This window comes from Carassius gibelio, chromosome A22, assembly GCF_023724105.1.
Source record: "Carassius gibelio isolate Cgi1373 ecotype wild population from Czech Republic chromosome A22, carGib1.2-hapl.c, whole genome shotgun sequence".
In the NCBI taxonomy this organism is placed as follows: Eukaryota; Metazoa; Chordata; class Actinopteri; order Cypriniformes; family Cyprinidae; genus Carassius; species Carassius gibelio.
The window spans coordinates 559,746-579,607 of NC_068392.1; the positions used below are offsets into that span (position 1 = coordinate 559,746).

A 19,862-nucleotide genomic window follows, 5' to 3' on the forward strand; every position below is an offset into this window, starting at 1 on the left:
GTTTCCACATATATATATCAACCCAACACCACATCAGCTCCATCCCGTCCTGCTGGAGACGGAAGAGATACCACGAGGAGCCGGCGAGATTCCACCAGAGATACACATACATTAGGATTCACGAGGGATTGAACGATCCCAACAGGCCAATTAAACCCTCACTAGTTAGCAGACTACTTCATTAGTGAGCCCACCACGATCCTGCGGGGCTTAATATCAAGGGTCCAAACATACTTCATCGTTTAGCAATGATGCTAGAGTGGAATAGAGTCAGGTATAGAGTCAATGCTGTGGTTTAACTCCTCTCAGAAGGACACTACAATTCTCCTACAGATACACAATACAAAATACTTTTTCTCAAGGCAGTTTAGGATCACAGATGCCAGCTGATTGGTCAGATTTGAGTGCAGTGTACCGAACACAAGAAAGAAAAACTGCAGTCTAATTCACCCGTCTCTGCTTGTGCTCTTTGGACAGACAGGTATGATCATACATTTGAAGAAAATGATTGTCCCTTTGAGTAATTTGCAGACCCAGGTTTACTTTTTCACCTGAAACGCAGCACATGCAGCGGTCTAATTGACATGCAAGTATGCGATGCATTATCAAAGAATTTGTATACGTTCGTGAAAAATGTTTTCTGGCCTAAAATGGAGCAAATGCATGTAAAAATAATAAAGTGCACCAGTCTAACCATAGCAAACAAGCTTGTGTATAAAATAATAAAAAAATTATATGCATCCAAAAAATGCTTATAATGTTATGGTCACGTCTAACCATGGCATGCAAGCATGCAATACATAACAAATCATTAGCATGCTTGCATGTGTACATGCACCAGTCTAACTTGTGATGCATTAGCAAAGAATTGGCAAACTTGTGTAAAAAGTAGATTTCTGGTGTGAAATGCAGGTTGTGTGTAAGTCATCAACAGTTTTCATGCTGTTAGGATGTGAAATCTTAAGTAGCTCATTCGCTCTAAACCCTTGTCCAGCAGTCTTTATGTCTCTTAACAACGGCTACACATTCTACAGTGTTCTGGTTTACTGTAGCATTCGTGTGTAAAACCTGATGAAAAACAGCATTGTAATAAATCCAACTCAACCAAAAGTGAACATTAATAGATTCTAAAACACCACAGATAAAAAAGATATCGTCACTTCAATCCAAGCGAACGGATCGTTCCTCTAACGTGCCATTTGGTTATTTTTGGGAAACAAATAAATACATTCTGGAAATCACGCATTGTTTAGCTGGAATACAGCTGTGGTTACTACATAATAATCAAATCATCATGAAAAAATCATTGTGACAGGCATTACTTTTAATACGGCAGGAACTCATAGCTGTTATATTAATAAGAGAGGCAATTCATTTCCTCAAATTATAAACAAAATTGGAAGAATATGTGTATGTATTTTGTTCCTGGTTGTGGATTACAAGTGAATCAGTTCTGTGCTGTGGGTCAGTGTTTAATGGTCGCTAGGTGGCGCTAAACACATCAGGTTTAACAGAGATCTGACTGAGAGTGTGTATGTGTGTGTGTGAGGTTCTCACAGCTGTCAATCACTTCCCTCACGTGACCTATGACCTATGACCTGTGATGGATGTGTTGATCTCTTCCATACACCTCTTTATACTGATTACATTTCTATTTTCTATTATTATGAACCAGTTTCAGCTGCACAAGGCCAGTCATGAAACACTGTAAACAATACACTTGAAAGATGTGTAAATACATAAATTAACTATATATATATATATATATATATATATATATATATATATATATATATATATTAAAATGAAAATTAATACATTTACATATACAGTACAGACCAAAAGTTTGGAAACATTACTATTTTTAATGTTTTTGAAAGAAGTTTCTTCTGCTCATCAATCCTGCATTTATTTGATCAAAAATACAGAAAAAAACAGTAATATTGTGAAATATTATTACAACTTAAAATAATAGTTTTCTGTTTGAATATATACTTTAAAAAAAAAAAACTGTATTCCTGTGATGCAAATTCTCCCTGCACACTCAGATTTCATCAAGGTTAGGTATATCATAGTAAATGTAAACTGTGATTAAACTGTGATTAAAATGCAGTCTTTCATTTGAAACAGAAAGAGCACAGACAAAGCCTTAGTTTGAATTAAAAATAGATGTTTTATTTTTTTTGTCTGAGAAATAATAAAATGACATGTTTTCATTTGTAATTTGTATTAAATCTCATGTTGTTCAAAACATCACGAGAAAATGTTATCGTTAAACAGGTATCGTGAATCGTATCGTGAATCGTATGGTATCACAAGTTGAGTGTCTATCCCATCTCCAACATTATCTTTTCCAGACAGGAATCTCGGTCTGCCGTGGAGCCACTGAGCAGACGTTATAAGGTCCACTGATGGGATTACAAACCCGCTTCAGCTGAAGGCAGAGGAAGCAGAACTCCACCCTGCAGCGCTTACACATCAGGTTCTTACAAGCGAAGCCGTTGTGTTCCAGGAGCAGACCGCAGGTGGGGCAGGCTCGGATGGCGGGACACTCCACATCGTTCACGTAAGACAGCCGCATGTTTTTACATTTGGCTAGCTTGTCAACATCTGGGTGGACACAGTCTTCATGACTGCAGCGTAGAGAATGAGCGGCTGGTCCTCTCCATTCCCTCAGACACTGCCAGCAGAACTGGAAGCTCTTGTGTTTCAGCGCGGTGCAGATGGTGCATCTCACACACAGGTTACTCAGGTCTGCTCGCTCAACATAGGTCTCACAGCTCGGACACTGACACAGACACACACCAGAGAGCGGATCAGTGGTCACTTACTTCAGATGAGGGATTCACATGGTATTTCTACTCACTGATTTGAACTCGCAGTACTCAGTCGCTGCCAGAAGAGCCATATTCTCTTCAAAATGAGCTTGTTCTGAGTCACTAAGCACCGCCAGCTTCCTGACCTCCAGGTACGGCCACTCTGCACCGCATTTCTCTGTCCCATGTGTGATCGCTGGACAGTGGAATTTATACTGACCCTGTCAGAAACACAAGAACAAGACCAAAATACAGTCAGAGTCACTTGTAAATCCATAGTGTTTGGTGCACAAGAACATTAAAGTTATTAATCAACCCAGCGTAGTTTAGCAGAGAGTAAACGCGTATGTGTGTGTGTCTGTATACACATACACACACACACACACGCACACGCACGCACACACACACACACACACACTGTATAAAGACATGTGTTGATGTAAACACATCACAGTGGTAGAAACTGTAAACAGCTTGTGTGGTAACAGTTATACATCCTGACAGCACACATCTATCTGCCGTCATCTACATCTTTGTGTACAGACCAGATAATCAGATATGAGGACTGTGACGATTAGCCTAAGAGTATTTCTGTCCACCTGATCCAGCAGACTGCGACACCAGGCGGTCAGGGATTGAGGAGACACTGCGTGACCACAGGACATCTCTGCTCTCAGAACATCAGGGTCATCATCTAAAGCTGGAGTCACACACAGAGTCAGCACTGCTTCAACCCTCAACAGATCCATTATTACAGACATCTTACTCACTTATGTCGTCTCTGCGTCTCACAAATCTGAGCGTGGCATCATTCACGTCGTACTGTCCACTGCTCTGGGAGTTTCCCATCTGGTTCAGTTCGTCGTCTGGAAGAACTACACACGAATGAGAAAGACAGAAAGTGGATCACTGTTTTACGATAATGCGTTCACTTTCAGTTCAGAAGATGAGAAAGTGAAACCAGCTCTCAGTCACGCAGATAAACCATGACATATGAAACCTTTACAGAAAAGTTATTTTCCTCAATTAAAGATCAGGGTTTAAGTTAAAGAATACATATAATAGTGTGAAGAATCTTTTAATCTTCAGATTTGTGCCATTATCTTTGATATAACGAGCTGTGCTTTTACTTTTTGTTTTGCAAGCACTTCTGAGAAATCACTCTTTCTCTTATAATATCAGAAAGCTCTTTCCCTTCGATACCGTGCACTCCTTCAATCCTTGTTTTGTTCATATTGATATCCATTTCTATATTTACCAACACTCACACCTAGATATAAATCTGGATTTTAACATATCTGATTCTGTTTTCAGGATGAAAGAAACTCTTCAGATGATCCGAGTGTCTTGTAACCAGTCAGGAAGATGAGAACATGTTTATTTCTCGTATTTCCTTCCTAATCTATTGTGTGATATTTTTGTATGGGGTTAAATGCCTTAGGGGGGAAATAAATCAAATGTTTCTGAACACAGTGTTTCATCTATCACAATCCTTATGAAAGTTAACCATCAACACGATCTCATCATTGTATTAGAAATATAATAACGGTGTTTAGTCATATTGATAACTATACAGGTTTACTACAAATAAAACTGTGTTTAGTGAGGCTAAACCATGGCTAACTTTTGTTTTCTTGTAGTAGAACGGAAGGTAAAGGAGCTGATTTGGGAACAGTTGTTAGATCTCGACACTCGGGTGTGTTTCTCAGAGTTTTCTCTTCAGTTGTGAAGAGCTCGGGGTAAAGATGTTGTGCTCGATCTAAGGAGCGTGTTGGTGAAAGTGAAAGCTAAATATCGTGATCGGAACTGTGTTCGCGTAGCTTCATTTTTGCTTTCGTTTATCTAAGAAAGGATGTTTCGGACACACTCTTTCATCACTAGATGACGGGTGTGTGTTTCTACATTACTGGTCCAGCACATGGAGGATCTGTTCACACGGGTGAGTTCATCAAACATACTCACGAAACATTATTATTATTATTATTATTTTTAGCATAGTTGCTTCTTCCCGTGCTGTGTGTGAGGTTCGTGCTCTTTAAGCTTTTTCTCGATGGTAACTAAAGTCATCTAGAGCGAATGTTGTCCATGGCCGATATTCTCATGTTGTTTATTAGCTATTTTAGTCTCAACTATGTGAGTCTACGTCATCTCGCTGAAAATACGTCACGTGACGCTACTCACAAGCTTCATATGACGCTTCATCTTCATAGATCTTGTGCATACATTTCTCTCTCTCTCTCTCTCTCTCTCTCTCTCTCTCTCTCTCTCTATATATATATATATATATATTTGTGCTTTATGGTAGCTGATTAATAGCTGTTCATTATTGCTTTCTATAGAAACACCACTGTTATGCTGAAAGTGATTTTATTTCTTCTTCTGTAGATGAAATGAAGACCAGAGTAGATACAGATGTGCCAAAGCAGTAAGTGTCTAATATAATTCACTAGACACATCTAAAGCATTAGATTGAGATTATTTAGTGATGGTCAATGCTGGATAATGCAGTAGAATCTCACAATATTAGAAGATGTCTCCTCCTGGACTCTGAAGAGAATAAACTGAAGAGATCTCGGACACTTCTTAGTCAAAGGTCATATTGATGCAGTTCTGAATCCTCTTAGACATTATATATGCCAGATGTAATTGTGCGTTACATGAATATTTTTAATGATTTATCCTGTGTCTAATAACAGCAGTGTTGGCTTCTGTGGGACTCAGTTGTCCAGCATAGAGTCGTCTGTTCGGCCGTCCTTAGCTTCAGGTAAACCCCGCACACTTCAGAACAGGAACCAAAATACGTTTGTTTTCTTACATATTCTGCACACATGACATGCTGGGGAAAAAAGTGAATCATGAGCACAATCTAATAATTCATTCAACTTCCAGTCCACATGATCATACCCCTGTTATGTGATGTTGTGTGTGTGAGAGAGAGTGTGTGTGTGTGTGTGAGAGTGAGTGAGTGTGTGTGTGTGTGTGTGTGAGAGAGAGAGAGATGTTATGAAAGTGAGGTGTCATTCAGCCAAGTGTTATTATTACAATTAGTAAATTACTATATACACTTTCAATGGAGAATCAGGTTTAATTGTTGCTACAGTTGCATGTGAATATTTTCTTGTCTTTTCTTTTTACAAAACATGTTAGATTCGGTTTCACAGTGATTCAATCCAAACTGTGGTACTGACAGGTCAAGCTGAAACCTGAACATGAATGAGATGAAAGTTGTGTCTCTCTGCAGTAAATCAGATGGAAGAGGACATTAAAAAGATGGAGATCAAGGATCCAGCTGACAGATCATCAGTCTCTCACACACAGAAGGACAGACAAAGACAAACTAACCAAGATTCTTGTGAGTTGATAAAAAAAGGTCATTTAAATATGAGATTAAACCCTTAAGACGTCAGCTGAGTTTAACCGGTGGCTGATAACAGGATGAAGCCGGTTGAAGCAGCAGAAGCACAGCTGTTCCCTTCATGGGACATTATCACCGCTGCTTCTGTTCACTTCGTTCCTCTCTTCAGGTCCGTACAGGGGTCTGCTGAATCTGGGAGCCACCTGCTATCTGAACTCAACCCTCCAGGTGCTGTTCATGACCCGAGCGTTCAGAGAGAGCGTGCTGCGCCGGTCAGTGCTGGCTTCCTCTTATCTTTCTCATGTGTCTGAACTCAATATTGAGTTATTGTTTAATTCTTCAGATCTCCTGGGGACACAAGTGAGAAGTTCGAGACAGTATTAAAGGAACTGTTTGAAGAGCTCAGTGATCAGGACGAGGGTGCTCCGAGCGTCTCAACGAAACCAGTAATCAAGGCTCTCGGTGTACAGACACGTGAGTTCATGATGGGTGTAACTCAATCACATCCTTTATAACAACTGCACAAGTGTACGAAGGGTGGTGTATCTTCTCTTTATTTCAGTCTATGAGCAGCAGGACGCTGTGGAATACTTCCTAGATATCCTTGAGAAAGTAGGCCCTGATTTGGCCGAGGTAGCTCAGTCTTGTCCTTTTCCTTCAGTAAGAAACAGTGCAGAAATACAGTTCGGTGTGTGCTGTGACTCTTCTGCCTGAAACAGGTCTTCAGTGGAACTATGAGGAACAAGAGGAGATGTTCAGAAGATCACGAGTCTCATGATGACAGCTCGTTCAAGTCTCTACAGATCGCTCTGAACGTCACAGACACAGGAGCGTACAGGATAGTGAGAGAACACCGTCAGCTTCTGTGTTTCTGCTTGTGTGTGGAAGACACAAACACCTTTTATCTCAGAATTATGACGTCTTAAACTTCCAAACGCACTCATGATTCTGAGAGAAGGGGCGGAAACAGCCTGCCGTAATGATGTGGCTTGTGTGCGGGTCATCTTAAACAGCTTTACTTTGATTTTTCAGGAAGACGGGGTTCGATCTTATTTTGAATCTACAACATTAGTTGGAGACGACCAGATGTACTGTGAAACCTGCGACGAGAAACGAGACACCACATGGGTAAGATGAGTTTTTACTGCTGTCGGTGTACGGATAAAAGCCTAATCTCTCCAAAGCTGGTAGAGTCCCAGAGTAATGTCTTCTGTTCAGATATATTTGTGTGATGCTTTACAGGTTTGCTGATATAGAACTGTATTTCTGCTTTAAACAGGGTTGTGAGATACACAAGTATCCAGCAATACTGTCTCTGCACCTGAAAAGGTTTGAGTATGACTGCTGGTCGTGTGGGTTTGAGAAGAACGATTGCCCCATGGATGTACCGCTTCATTTATCTCTCGGGGTACGTGTCCCCCCTAAACGCCACACGATAGACCCTTCGATTGGGCTCTGACGGGATGAAGACACACTATTAGAGAACACAGACAGATGTGAATCAGTCTTTAGTGTTAACCCGTGCGTGATGTTGTTTCAGGAGCACAGATATGCTCTCTATGCCGTGATCAATCACAGGGGCAGTCGTTCTGGGGGTCACTACACCGCGGACATCCGCTCGTTCACTGAGAACAGGTGGTACTGTTTTGATGACAGTCATGTCACAGAGGTAATGATCATTATCCATTTAAGACTTTAATGATAAATACCACTGCTGCTTTATATCACTCAGCTGTGCTCTTGTGATTTCCTTCAGATTGATGAGCGCAAACTGGAAAGGTGAGTGACTCTTAACCCTTACCTGTCACCGTCCCACCTGTGGGACGCTTGGCGCTCTTTTTTTGTTTTTTTGTTCAAATCTTCTAGTAATCATCATAAGCTTAGAAGCCCCAGATTCATCCTGTGAAATCCATTTTGAAATCGGACATTGCATTACCTTGGAAATGGTACTTAAAATCTTATGGCGGTCTCCTCCCCCTTAGTGGGCGGAGTCAAGTGTCATATTACAAAATGCATTACAGTCTTTTTGACTCTCAGCTTTTTATAATCTTGGCAACAAACATATCATTGGAAAGGTCTGAGTGTCAGGAGAGAGAAGTAATATTAACAGAGAAACTAGACATTTGTCACAGAAAAATGCATTACATTGTTTTTGATGGCACCTGTTGGCTGTATGTGGTATGACGCCTTAAAATCGTAACATTTTTTCATATCAACTTCAAATTTGGAACAAAACTTATTTAGAATAATGCTTTAATTTTATACACATTTCTGAGTAAAACCTGTAATGTAAAATATATATAATAAATAAAAATGTATTTACAATACACTGAAGTTTCTATAAATGTTTGATACTTTGTTTTCTGAAAAAACTCCACTTTTGCAATAATCTGCTGATTGTCTTCTTTAAAAACAGACTTTAGGTCTATATTCCAAAGTGTTCATAAATTAAATCAATTTAAGTTTGCATAGTGGACTTTAATGCCTATTTTATAAAAAGATAAGTGAATCAACTATGAATGAATGCATATCATATCACAGAATTAACTAAGTAACTGTAGTTTCTTTTTAATGTAGGTCTAGGGAAGCTTACTTGCTCTTGTACCAGAAACGTGAGTACATTCACAATTTTGCATTTAATCTCAAATTCTCTCGTGTTGAACAAAGGCTGGTTCTTAAAAAAACTAAACAATTAAAATACTAATGAACAATGACAGCTAAACATGCTATTGCATGTATAATATCTATATGATTTTAATAGGGCCCTGCTAGTGCAAAGGATCATATTGTTCCTTTATGGATTATTTATTTATTTTAACATTCATCAGAGTGCAAATATGGTGCATATATCATACATACATAAATGTGTGAATCTTGGCACATATGTGAGTTTCGCACTATTAAGGGTTTTTTCTCCTCAGTCGACAGTCCTCCAGTTTCTAAGACGAGGAAAGTAACCCAGAATTCTGCCAGAACTGAAGAACCATGTGAGTCCTTCTACATTTAGCCAAAGCACTTCAGGCTCGCTCAGAATCATGTCAATGCATGATGTGTTGTTGGTGTTCCTGTTTCCTGCAGTGAGTTTGTAGTTTTCCCTTTGGTTCATCTCTTATGATCTTTGTGTGTACACCGCTGCTGTTTCTACACACTTTCATTAACTCTGCATCTAGATCTACATCGCTGGCAGCACACATCACAGTGTGGTATTCTTCAGGTTTCATGATATTTGCCAGTTGCTGAACTGGACAGGGGTTGTGGACTGAAACATTGTGTTGTTCCATGTTTCAATCCATGTTTTCTGTGAGGTGGATTTCGTCAGGAGCACATGCTTTTTACCTGTTGTTCAGCTTGGTTAGGCCAAATTAAATAACTTCATAAAGCAACATCCGTGTCTGATTTTTGTGCTTTTATAGCTTCGTCAGTTGCACGGGTGGAGGACGAAGAAGAACCCAAAACTAAATCTGCTGAAGCAGGAGAACCGGTGGAAACGGGCAGAGCTGGGGTGACTCAATCTGAGCTGATTTATCTTTTATAAGAAACACTTGTTAAAGGACGTATCCAATGACTGCAAATCATTCTTCTTTTCTTCTTTTTCAGCAGTGTGCTGCAGCTCATAATAAACCACATCTGGAAGGTAAACCAACTGAGAATTGATTTGATTTTACTGAAGATCATAGATAAAATCATTTTTCTCATGTTAATCACAAACAAACAACATTTTGATACATTTTTCAGAAAACACTTCTTATCTGAAGTTATCTGGCTTTTCAAGTAAATGAATCTGGTTTCATATTTGTAATGGAAAACAAGACAAAATTACTTTGTTTTTGCAGTGAATTCCTCTTGCTGTTTCTTGGTTGGTAGCTAAATAGCAAATATGAACCATTGTTGTTTAATAGTGTTGCCTTATGCAGATATTCCTGGCCGTTTCTTGAGCTCTTAAGCACTTGTTATATGCCAGTGTTTGATTGAGATGCTCATGATCGATGGATGTCTCCTCAGAGTCTGCTGTGACGCGGCGTCTGAGACAGAGACTTTGTGATGAGCCCAAGAAACCACATAAAAGAAAGCACGAGAAAACTGAGAGCATGCATAAAAAGGAGAAAGCCAGTAAAAGAAATGTCAAGTCTAATCACGAAGAGACAGAGACGAGAGAGATCGACATCAGAAGCAGAAAGATGTAACATATCATGAAGAAAAGAGACAAAACTGTGTGTGATAATTTGTAAAAGTTTTAATTAATGTGCATTCAGTTTAAAATGTGAATCATAGTTTATGTACATGTGTACAGGAACTGCTGATCTGTTAAATATTATATAATGTCTGTACTCGGACATCGAAATCCCAAGGGTTTCTCTCCATTTTCTATCACCGAAGTTGACTGATTGCACGGACACTATTGGACGAGAGCTGAACTGGATGATGACATCACTGAATCATTCGTCATCAGTTCGTTCACCAGTTTCTGCTCTGATTTATAATTCTCCATGTATCTTACGAAAGCGTATTGTATTCGTCAAACAAGCAACTATCACCAGTCAACTACTGTGATGCAGATTTACAGCTGTTCACAGAAAATAAAACTGGTATCTCACTGATATATATATACTGTGTGACTGAAATGTTTTTATTGAGGATTTAATTTCTAATTTTCATTTCTACACACAATTCTTAAATAAGAGGACATAATAGTAATCAGATCTGGTTGTGTTTCACAGCCCCGGGAAGAGGTAGAACTTCTTAAGATAGTGTTGTTCTGTCTTTGCACGGCATCTGACACGGATGATGCTCCTTAAACTTCTTCTGAAGGACCTGTTAACAAGAGGAAAACTCCTATCAACAGACCAGCTACACATACTGACCAGTCAACCAAAAAAGAAAGGGTCATACCACACACGTTTAGCACAGGACCTAAGAGCTGAGTTATAACAATACATCTCTGAAAGTAGTTGATAGTGGCATTGCTTCCTGAAAAGCTCCTCGATGTGATCCTCATGAGCATGCTTTTTAAATATCTCCACGATATCTTGGATGAAATCTGAGCCTCTGTCAGGATTCCTGTAGGAAACAGTATCTGAATAAAGAAAGCACATTACTGTATGACAGCTTGGAGCCAAACAAGCAGTGCATTGAGAGCGTAGAAGCCTCTGGTGTTTTAAGATGTTGTGAAGGTGTTTACCGGGAGTGGAGGACCTCAGGCAGCAGAAGTCTTTCTCTCGTTGCTCGGTCTTTGGCGTGCCGTCCTGGACATCCACACATCCATCATTACCTGAGATATACAGTAAGACACAAACCATCAAGTCTCTGTTTGAAGCTTGGAGGTCATGCACATGGTGCTGACACTGAAGTCAATAAACTGTGATTGTAATTAGCTGTTCGTCTGTGGATGAGGATGATTTTAGGCTTGTCTAGCAGTCCAGGACAGTTTGAGGTGTTCAAGCAAGTATAGATTTCATCTGTGGAGAAAACGTCCTCTTCCCCGTCAGAATTGACTATGCTGGAGACTCCCTTGTGACATGAACACCACGAAGCAGCTGTCTGATTGGCTGTGCTCCTGTCGCCGGGCGAAGTCTCGCATGGCAACGCTCATAGCCTGCACACCAACATTAGGTCTTAAAGTGACAGCAGCATAGAAACATGACACTTCATTATAATGCACTATTGAGCGCTGGTGTATACTGTAAATGTACCTGTGCTGTGAGGTCTCTCAGTGTGTGCACAGTGTAACCGAGAGCCTTCAGCAGTCGCTCTCGACCCGATCATCTCCATATTCAAACTCCACATAGGTAATGTTTTCTGTCAGAGGACTTGTCCTTCATCGGGTAAATCTTGAGAGAGGAAGAGGAAAAGAGAGTCAGGATAGTTCCCACGATAATACAGGGCTTTATAACATCGTTACACAAACAGCAATTTAATGATTCGTGTCCACATGTTGTATTAAAGTAGCAGTCGATGTCAGATATACTTACAACATTGCCTTTTTTTAAAAGCTTCTTCTCTTTAAATTCAGGTGTGCATGGCACCAAAGAATCGTCAGTTATCTGTTCACAAGCATAAAATAGAGGATTCAACAGAAGTCCTTTTGGTTTCATAAATCAATCATAAGTTCCCAGAGCATGTGCAGATGTGCAGTGTGTCTACCGCTTCCTGTCCACAGCTGTTGTTGCTGCAGCGCAGTGCATTATGGGTAGGCTCCGGCAGCTCCAGCAGAAGTAGTATGTGTGTTTGTTGGTGGCTGTGCAGATGGTGCAGTGCACACACAGGTTTGTCTGATCTCGTCTTTCCACGTAGGACAGGACACTTCAGAAACCGCTTCGGATTACAGTGTGACAGATAACTAAACTGTGTATACTGTAAAGAGATAGTTCACTCAGAAATCAAGCCTGGTGAAAGTGAATGAAGGTGTCATTTGATTTGGTGTTAAACTATCCCTGTGAGGAATTCATGGTTTTCAAATCCAACTCCAACAGCTTTCTAGCAGTGAGAAGACTGAGGTTCTCCTCTAAGATCTGCCTCTGTTTGCTGGACATCAGTCGACAGACGGACGGATAAGACAGCTTCAGTCCACAGGATCTCCGCCGGCCCTCATTAAACGCAGGACAGCTGAACTCAGGCTCTCTCTAAAACATGAGAACTGGTTACAGATGCAAACGCAGCACAGGAATCAGTGTCAGGAAGTGTGTACTAGAGATGTAACGATTCACTCAATGATTCGATTCACAGTTATTTTTAAACAAACTGAGATTAAAGACTAATTATAAATTTAATGTGTCCTTTTATTAGCTCTTGGACAAAATGCTATATGAAATATAACACTATAATAATATACTAATATAGCCCTTGCATAACATTACTCTTGTTGGTTTTGATTTCTTCTGTTGACCTCATCTGTAAGTGGCTTTGGATGAAAGCATCTGCTAAATGACTTAATGTAAATATAATGTAAATGTAAATAACAAAACTAAACTGAAATTTTAAAACAAGCCCCAAATCAACTAAATGAAGAACACAAATAAACATAGATAGTAAAGTTTGTAGGAAAACTTTAAGTTGGCTTGAAAAAGCCTAGCCAGAAAGTTTGAACTACTTGTAAAAGCGTAGTTTGAGTTTGAGGGTTTTCATTTTTATCTATTTTTAAGCAGTTTTAAAGCTTTGCAGACAATACAATCTATCAGAAAAATAAATAAATAGATAAATAGATAAGAAATAGTAAATTGGCATGTTGCTAGCATGATTAGCACGTGACTAGCATGTTGTTACCATTAATAGAAAGTGACTAGCATGATTAGCAAGTGACTAGCATGTTGTTACCATTACTAGAAAGTGACTAGCATGTCATTAGCATGATTAACATGTTAGTAGCATGTCGCTAGCATGTTACCAACATGATTAGCAAGTGACTAGCATGTTGTTACCATTACTAGAAAGTGACTAGCATGGTTAGCAAGTGACTAGCATTTTGTTACCATTACTACAAAGTGACTAGCATCTCATTAGCATGATTAACATGTTAGTAGCATGTTGCTAGCATGTTACCAACATGATTAGCAAGTGATTAGCATGTTGTTAGCATGATTAACAAGTGACTAGCATGCTGCTAGCATGACTAGCAAGTCACTAGCCTGTCATTAGCATTATTAGCAAGTCATTAGTATGTCGTTAAAAAGTTTCTAGCATGTTGATAACATTATAAACAAGTGACTAGCATGTTTTTAACCTGATTAACAAATAAATCTCTTCATATAAACAAAATAAGGCTTTAACTGTCTGTGCTCTTTCCATTTAAAATGAGATAAAACCACTTTAATTTTAAATGTATTTAAATTTATGCATTTAGAAGAAATAATTTGAAGCAAAAACAGAATGGTTTGACTTCAGTTTTGTGAAACTATACACATTCATATAAACTACCACTAAATGAATCTTGATTTGAATCGTCACATATTTGAATCAATTTTCAATCAGCTTGCGGTTAATCGTTACATCCTGAGTGTGTACACAGAGTGTAATGTGACCTACCTGTTTAAGATAATACTTGAACCAAGCGATGATGTAATGTGCTGGCCTTCGATGACCACAAGGCAATTCCACTGATGAAACAGAAATGAATTGATTACGTTTTTGATGGCCAAACAGAACTAGACCAAACATCTATGAAGCACCTTAAAGAGGCAGTTCACCTCAAAATAAAATTATTTACTCACCCTCAAATCATTCTAGGTGTGTATGACTTTCTTCTTTCAGACGATCAGAGGAATCCAATCAGAGTTGTATTAAAACATGTCTCTTCTAAGCTTTATAATGGCAGTAAATGGGTGCTGATGTTTTAAAAGCCCAATAATGTTTACGCCTGCATCCTACGGTGGAATGAACGAGTGTATGTCAGTTAGCAAAAGCTAGAGATTTAAGTTTATAAAGTTTTAAATATGGATATGTTTCTTCTTACACAAACACATTTTGTTTCACATTTATTCACCCCAAGGAGCCGTGTGAGACACTTTATATGATGGATGGATGTGCTTCATTGGACTAGTGAAAAATGACACCCATTCACTGCCATTATAAAGCTTGGAAGAGCAGGACATATTTTATTTTAATATAACCCTGTTTGTATTCATCTGAAAGAAAAAGTCATTTAGATGGCTTGACGGTGAGTAAATCATGGGGTACATTTTTTTTTAAGGCGAACTAATCCTTAAATAATTTCAGTTATGGCAGTCACAAAATAATACAGCACAACAGACTTTGTCAGAACATTGTTAGTAACACTCACTCACCAAAAGTCCTTCCTGTTGCTGTTCTTTCCTCAGAGTTACCATCTAACTGTTGCAGTCGCGTTTTTTGGATACCTTGGTTTCAAAATAAATAACATCCAGTTTTCTGAATTTTAATAGACCTGTAAATAGTTTATTTGAAATACCATGCTGGTCAGTTTCACTTTAGTTTTAAAGGGGAATTTTGCATAGAATATATTAAAAAATAAGGTTTCTATATTGTCTCTTTCTGCATATGAATTATCCAATAACTGATTGTTAGTAAAAGTCTACATGTCGAATAAATAGGGAGAAAAGGGGGAATGAAATACTTACTACAGTTTTTGAGAATGTTGATCACACTGTCTTCTTCATCCCAGTTTTCACTTGCTTCAGCCATTTTTGATTTAATCACTAAAATGTATTTTTCTTCTGCAAAACTATGACTGGAATGAACAATGGACCCCTGTTAGCGAATTGCACGGAGAAATATATGATCCTGCGGCAGACGGTCAACAACAAAAAGATACACCGTTTTGAGTCATTTGACTCGTGTCACGCGGGTTCCACCTACTGGTCAAAACGGTGTAATGAGACAATCCTAATGAGACCTTTTACAAAACTGCAAGTATTTTCATAACAGTGTAATGTTTTCAGTATAATTTAAACATAAATACTATGAAACATTAGGGTCTTTGCTAGTCAAACCATTTACGTGCAATTGAAATACGGCTTTATAGCTAAAATATTATGTGAACAGTAAAATAATTAACACCCATCCTATGGTTTGACTAGTACTTTTATGAAATATTGCAGTTCGTTCTTCATTTCAGTTATCTGGCTATGGATTACAAGTTAATCAGTCCTGTGCTGCGGGTCAGTGTTTAATGGTCGATGGGTGGCGCTACAAACACATCAGTCCCTCACAACTAGTTTACATTTAAAGAACTAACATCATATTCTCATATTCATAACAGTTACAGCTGCTTTTAATATCTGTCCCCGTTTAGAGAATTCAGAGTAAATATTAACACCGTGAACTTATTAATATATATTTTAATTCTTGTACGGTATCACAACATGACCGCTGTACCACCTGACCACTGCAGATTCATTTCGCAGTTGATTGTGTTGCCGTAGAAAAGCACAATCCTCTCGTAATTAGGCTACCTTAATTATTATGACATGGCTTGAATGCAGCTTTCAGCTCATCCAACCCCCATCAAACACACCTGAACAAGCTAATTAAGGCCTTCCAGACTACTGGAAAGCTACAGGCAGGTGAGCTTGATCAACGTTGGAATTGATCTCCTTGGATTTTTTAGGAACCCATTTTACACAGAGTTTGCTACTGCAGCAACACGTGTTGGTTTAGCTTTGTGTGCTTCTTCTGACGCACAAATTCAGGGCCTTTTCCAGCAGAGTTTGTTGTGAGATCACAGGTCGGGAGGATGACCGCTCGAGTGGATTTCTCGTTGATTGCTGCTTTGTTGTATCTGTTCGGATACTTGAGCATCGCTCATGCTATTCAAAGACGTAACACAGGTGACAAGATCTGTTGACTTCATTACACAACCTGAAGAAATGCAGAAACAAGTGGCTCAGTGTTAGAGAGTAATTAACAGTTTAGGAATGTGTAGGCTTTAAAAGTCTTGATCTGAACAGACACGTAGAATCTGTATTTAAAGCCCTGATACACAAATGCTGAAGCCACACTCTCTGGCCTCTGAAAATGATCCTCTTGAATCCTCTAGTGGATGGTTTTTGTCCGGCGACGCTGACGTTCGTGCCGGCCCGTCGAGGATGTTCTTCTGATGAAGACTGCCCTGGAGGACACAAATGCTGTCGATTTGACTGTGGGCCTGTTTGTGTGCTGCCTGTTTTCAGTGAGTTTCATTTAATGGCTGCTAAGGGTCTTAAAACAACACCCGTAACCCGTTGAATTCCATGTTGGTTTTAAGCAGAAATTTTTCCTTGTTCTCGTCTGAAGTAGGTTTTGAATCTATCACTTAGGATAGATTAATGCACAGGATGACTTCACAAAAGAGGAATAATACTAACTTGCTGTTCATGCTTTGAGTGTGTCGTGCTGTATATTGAAGTGGCTGACTATGTGCACAAACTAAAGCTGACCGTCTGTGTGCACGCAGTGAAGCCGGGTCAGTGTCCCTTACCAGAGATGATCCCACTGTGTGCTGAAAGCTGTTTCCATGATGGCCAGTGTCCTGCCACACAGAAGTGTTGCCCAACCACCGGTGGCTTTGCATGCAGCGAACCACGTGGTCAGGGAAGAGGTCAGATGAGCTGTCAGGGACATGGACCGGTTCGTGGACAGGGCCAGGGAAGCGGCCAGGGTCAGGGACAGGGCCAGGGAAGCGGCCAGGGTCAGGGACAGGGCCAGGGAAGCGGACAGGGCCAGGGAAGCGGCCAGGGTCAGGGACAGGGCCAGGGAAGCGGCCAGGGTCAGGGACAGGGCCAGGGAAGCGGCCAGGGTCAGGGACAGGGCCAGGGAAGCGGCCAGGGTCAGGGACAGGGCCAGGGAAGCGGCCAAGGTCAGGGACAGGGCCAGGGAAGCGGCCAGGGTCAGGGACAGGGCCAGGGAAGTGGACAGGGACTGGGCCAGGGACAAGGTCAGGGACAAGGCCAGGGAAGCGGTCAGGGCCAGGGACGCGGTCAGGGACGCGGTCAGGGACAGGGACAAGGTCAGGGAAGCGGTCAGGGACAAGGCCAGGGACAAGGCCAGGGACAAGGCCAGGGAAGCGGCCAGGGACAAGGCCAGGGCCAGGGCCAGGGACAGGGCCAGGGCCAGGGAAGCGGTCAGGGACAGGGTCAGGGACAAGGCCAGGGAAGCGGTCAGGGCCAGGGACAAGGCCAGGGCCAGGGACAGGGTCAGGGTCAGGGACAGGGCCAGGGAAGCGGTCAGGGTCTGGGACAAGGCCAGGGAAGCGGACAGGGTCAGGGACAGGGCCAGGGAAGCGGTCAGGGACAAGGCCAGGGAAGCGGTCAGGGACAAGGTCAGGGCCAGGGCCAGGGAAGCGGTCAGGGACAGGGACAAGGACAGGGCCAGGGACAGGGACAAGGCCAGGGAAGCGGTCAGGGACAAGGCCAGGGAAGCGGTCAGGGACAAGGCCAAGGAAGCGGTCAGGGACAGGGCCAGGGTCAGGGCCAAGGACAGGGCCAAGGCCAGGGCCAGGGCCAAGGCCAGGGCCAGGGCCAAGGCCAGGGACAGGGCCAGGGACAGGGCCAGGGACAGGGCCAGGGACAGGGCCAGGGACAGGGCCAGGGACAAGGCCAGGGACAAGGCCAGGGACAAGGCCAGGGACAAGGCCAGGGACAAGGCCAGGGACAAGGCCAGGGACAAGGCCAGGGACAAGGCCAGGGACAAGGCCAGGGACAAGGCCAGGGACAGGGACAAGGCCAAGGCCAGGGACAAGGCCAAGGACAGGGCCAGGGAAGCGGTCAGGGCCAAGGACAGGGCCAGGGACGCGGCCAGGGTCAGGGACAAGGCCAGGGACGCGGCCAGGGTCAGGGCCAAGGCCAGGGACGCGGCCAGGGTCAGGGACAAGGCCAGGGACAAGGCCAGGGTCAGGGCCAGGGCCAAGGCCAGGGTCAGGGCCAAGGACAGGGACAAGGCCAAGGTCAAGGTCAAGGTCAGGGACAAGGAAGCGGTCAGGGACAAGGTCAGGGACAGGGCCAGGGAAGCGGTCAGGGACAGGGACAGGGCCAGGGAAGCGGTCAGGGACAGGGTCAGGGACAGGGAAGCGGTCAGGGACAGGGACAGGGAAGCGGTCAGGGACAGGGACAGGGAAGCGGTCAGGGACAGGGAAGCGGTCAGGGACAGGGCCAGGGAAGCGGTCAGGGACAGGGTCAGGGACAGGGTCAGGGAAGCGGTCAGGGACAGGGCCAGGGACAGGGCCAGGGAAGCGGCCAGGGACAGGGCCAGGGAAGCGGCCAGGGACAGGGTCAGGGACAGGGTCAGGGACAAGGCCAGGGAAGCGGCCAGGGACAGGGCCAGGGAAGCGGCCAGGGACAGGGTCAGGGACAAGGCCAGGGAAGCGGCCAGGGACAGGGCCAGGGAAGCGGCCAGGGACAGGGTCAGGGACAAGGCCAGGGAAGCGGTCAGGGCCAGGGAAGCGGACAAGGCCAGGGACAAGGCCAGGGAAGCGGCCAGGGACAGGGCCAGGGACGCGGTCAGGGACAGGGTCAGGGACAGGGCCAGGGAAGCGGCCAGGGACAGGGCCAGGGAAGCGGTCAGGGACAAGGCCAGGGAAGCGGTCAGGGACAAGGTCAGGGACAAGGCCAGGGTCAGGGAAGCGGTCAGGGACAAGGCCAGGGTCAGGGACAGGGACAAGGTCAGGGAAGCGGTCAGGGACAAGGCCAGGGTCAGGGACAGGGACAAGGTCAGGGAAGCGGACAGGGTCAGGGAAGCTGTCAAGGCCAGGTACAGGGACATGGAAGTGGAAGAGGTCAGGGAAGAAGTCAACAGAAGGGTCAGGGATGTGGTCATTGAAGTGGACATGGGACTTTTGCTTAATGCTTACTGGAGATCTTTTCAATTCAGTGTTAATCCTATGGCATGGTTTCCTTGTTTGCTCAACTGTTTTGAAAGCTTTTCGGTCTGCTCCACCTCAAATAAAGAATTGCTTGATTTGAAGAGTTGGGTTTTTTTTGGTATTATTTGGCTGTTTCTCACAGTGCTTTTAAGTTCCTCTCCTTGAGACCTGGGTAGGGTTGCACCAGCCATTCGTAAGTTCTTAAATTAGAACGTTAAGACCACAAGGCTTTAATAACCACTAGCTAGTTTGTGACTAAATCTACACTATTTGGTTGCACCAGTTGTTCGTAAGTCAGGACGTAGTTCGTAAACTCTCTGCTGAGTAATGTGTAGTTTCATAGAGGCTTACCCTCATCCAAATAGAAACCTTTTACGTGAGCAGA

General features: G+C 42.6%; 4 protein-coding genes and 1 long non-coding RNA gene across 12 annotated transcripts in view; 3 read left to right on the top strand and 2 right to left on the bottom strand.

Annotated features, from left to right (window-relative positions):
• The window catches only part of LOC127942996 (ubiquitin carboxyl-terminal hydrolase 47-like), a 52,842-nt gene extending 42,059 nt beyond the window's left edge, over positions 1-10,783 (top strand). The window contains exon 19 of the transcript XR_008149520.1: positions 10,710-10,783. The gene's annotated coding sequence lies outside the window, so the exon portion shown is untranslated. The remainder of the gene's footprint in view (positions 1-10,709) is intronic.
• The window catches only part of LOC127942991 (hornerin-like), a 225,032-nt gene that overhangs the window by 30,438 nt on the left and 174,732 nt on the right, over positions 1-19,862 (top strand). Inside the window, exon 4 of the mRNA XM_052539059.1 lies at positions 18,911-19,276. Coding sequence (XP_052395019.1) covers positions 18,911-19,276 — 366 coding nt within the window. The remainder of the gene's footprint in view (positions 1-18,910; positions 19,277-19,862) is intronic.
• On the bottom strand, positions 2,154-3,755 carry LOC127942999 (uncharacterized). The gene is made up of 4 exons (XM_052539088.1): positions 3,587-3,755; positions 3,416-3,516; positions 2,867-3,037; positions 2,154-2,788 (listed from the first exon to the last, which is right to left on the bottom strand). The coding sequence occupies exons 1-4, from the start codon at positions 3,663-3,665 to the stop codon at positions 2,345-2,347; spliced, it is 795 nt and encodes a 264-aa protein (XP_052395048.1). The 5' UTR covers positions 3,666-3,755; the 3' UTR covers positions 2,154-2,344.
• On the top strand, positions 4,513-10,783 carry LOC127942995 (ubiquitin carboxyl-terminal hydrolase 47). Of its 8 annotated transcripts, none has more exons than XM_052539077.1 (18): positions 4,513-4,755; positions 5,202-5,241; positions 5,344-5,409; positions 5,513-5,580; positions 6,058-6,168; positions 6,341-6,443; positions 6,515-6,645; positions 6,734-6,804; positions 6,891-7,013; positions 7,204-7,299; positions 7,451-7,579; positions 7,712-7,840; positions 7,928-7,950; positions 8,749-8,783; positions 9,093-9,158; positions 9,585-9,673; positions 9,772-9,805; positions 10,174-10,783. In XM_052539077.1, exons 1-18 carry the CDS (start codon positions 4,698-4,700, stop codon positions 10,353-10,355), a joined length of 1,554 nt encoding a protein of 517 aa, XP_052395037.1. In that variant the 5' UTR covers positions 4,513-4,697; the 3' UTR covers positions 10,356-10,783. The 8 variants fall into 8 exon arrangements, with proteins under 8 accessions (XP_052395037.1, XP_052395039.1, XP_052395035.1 ...); XM_052539075.1 differs by having other exon boundaries at positions 4,517-4,755; positions 9,769-9,805; XM_052539076.1 differs by having other exon boundaries at positions 4,517-4,755; positions 5,516-5,580; positions 9,769-9,805.
• On the bottom strand, positions 10,391-15,440 carry LOC127943003 (uncharacterized). Its single transcript, XR_008149522.1, has 8 exons — positions 15,261-15,440; positions 14,949-15,020; positions 14,191-14,261; positions 12,313-12,791; positions 12,141-12,212; positions 11,862-11,999; positions 11,351-11,440; positions 10,391-11,245 (listed from the first exon to the last, which is right to left on the bottom strand). It is a non-coding gene; the product is annotated as an uncharacterized LOC127943003 (long non-coding RNA).